This window comes from Etheostoma cragini, chromosome 22, assembly GCF_013103735.1.
Source record: "Etheostoma cragini isolate CJK2018 chromosome 22, CSU_Ecrag_1.0, whole genome shotgun sequence".
NCBI lineage: Eukaryota > Metazoa > Chordata > Actinopteri > Perciformes > Percidae > Etheostoma > Etheostoma cragini.
This window is the reverse complement of record NC_048428.1, coordinates 21,950,207-21,951,696: the sequence shown is the minus strand read 5'-3', so window position 1 is coordinate 21,951,696 and position 1,490 is coordinate 21,950,207. Positions and strand designations below refer to the sequence as shown.

Sequence of the window (1,490 nt, the reverse complement as noted above, 5' to 3'; positions counted from 1 at the left end):
ACCCCCTATGTTAAAATACAGGGACATAAGTATACACCCCCCTATGTTAAAATACAGGGACATAAGTATACACCCCCTTGTGGTAAATTCCCATAAAGGGCAGGCAGATTTTTATTATTAAAGACCAGTTATCTCATGGATTGATCGTGGCGATGGGGAAAACAAATGATGTTTAGAAACTCTGCTTCAGGTTTCTACAGATCCAGGGTTGGAGAAACCTCTGAAATCTGATCTGAAAACATCTTAAAGCAACACAGAGTGAAACATTGAGGAGGGTCCAGACTCCATTTTAGGCAGACCCAACAAACACTGGAGCTCCTACACTCAACTGCTTAATACGCTGCAATTAAACTAACATGTTGCGTTGTTCTCTCCTCAGTTCTGGAGGGCGGGGAGAAGGGAAGTCTTCCTGTTGTGGCGACGGTCTTCGACAAACTGAACCAGGTGTACAAAGACTACCTGGAGGCGGAGCAGACCTACACTGTGGTGAGGTTATTAAACTCTTCTAAACAAGATATCCGTACGTAGACTGATCTCATGGGACGGCGTATGCGTGACATGAATGAATTGGCTTTTTTCCCCCTTTCCTTTATTTATCTAAACGTTTTTGCATGTTATAGGTTTACTACGTGCTCCTGACTGGCTAGTAGTCCTTACCTAGGTACTATCAGGGCCCTCATACTCTGGTCCTGACTGGCTAGTAGTCCTTACCTAGGTACTGTCAGGGCCCTCATACTCTGCTTCTGACTGGCTAGTAGTCCTTACCTAGGTACTGTCAGGACCCTCATCCTCTGCTCCTGACTGGCTAGTAGTCCTTACCTAGGTACTGTCAGGGCCCTTATGCTCTGCTCCTGACTGGCTAGTAGTCCTTACCTAGGTACTGTCAGGTCCCTCATACTCTGCTCCTGACTGGCTAGTAGTCCTTACCTAGGTACTGTCCCACTCTGGAGCTAAAACAGAGAGCTCAACACACAGGGTGAAAAGAGGAGCTGCAGCAATGTGCAGTACAACAAAAATAAAGTTTATTTTTATTTTTTATTAAACCACATAAACATATTCTGGTTCCCACGTGTCATGTTTCCTAAACTCACGTTCCTCTTTTCCTTAACCCAACCGTGGCTTTGTTCTCACGCCCGCTGTATCCAGCATAGACATACGCGCAGATAGATCAAAATGCGTGCAGATAACACACAGTTTTGTTTACGCCAAGTCATGATGCCATGTTGCCGGGCGACTGCCCCCCCCCGCACTCACGTCCACTTCCACCCAGACGTTTGTAGGTTTTATTTGAGGTGTCTTGTGTTCGCAGGCCATGGAGTCCGGTCCGAGTCGAGGCAGCGCAGCACCGAAACGACCAGTCAGAACGCAGGCGGTCATCGACCAATCAGACATGTACACACACGTCCTGTCGTCCTTCACAGAGAGGAAGGTACGTATTCACACACACACACACACACACACACACACACACACACACACACACACACACA

General features: G+C 47.2%; 1 protein-coding gene across 1 annotated transcript in view; it reads left to right on the top strand.

Annotated features, from left to right (window-relative positions):
* Nucleotides 1-345: 345 nt before the first annotated feature.
* LOC117938297 (regulator of MON1-CCZ1 complex-like) overlaps nucleotides 346-1,490 on the top strand; it is a gene marked incomplete at its 5' end in the record, with an annotated part of 8,839 nt that continues 7,694 nt past the window's right edge. Inside the window, 2 exons of the mRNA XM_034862819.1 lie at nucleotides 346-486; nucleotides 1,310-1,429. Of these exons, the coding sequence (XP_034718710.1) occupies nucleotides 346-486; nucleotides 1,310-1,429 (261 nt within the window). The remainder of the gene's footprint in view (nucleotides 487-1,309; nucleotides 1,430-1,490) is intronic.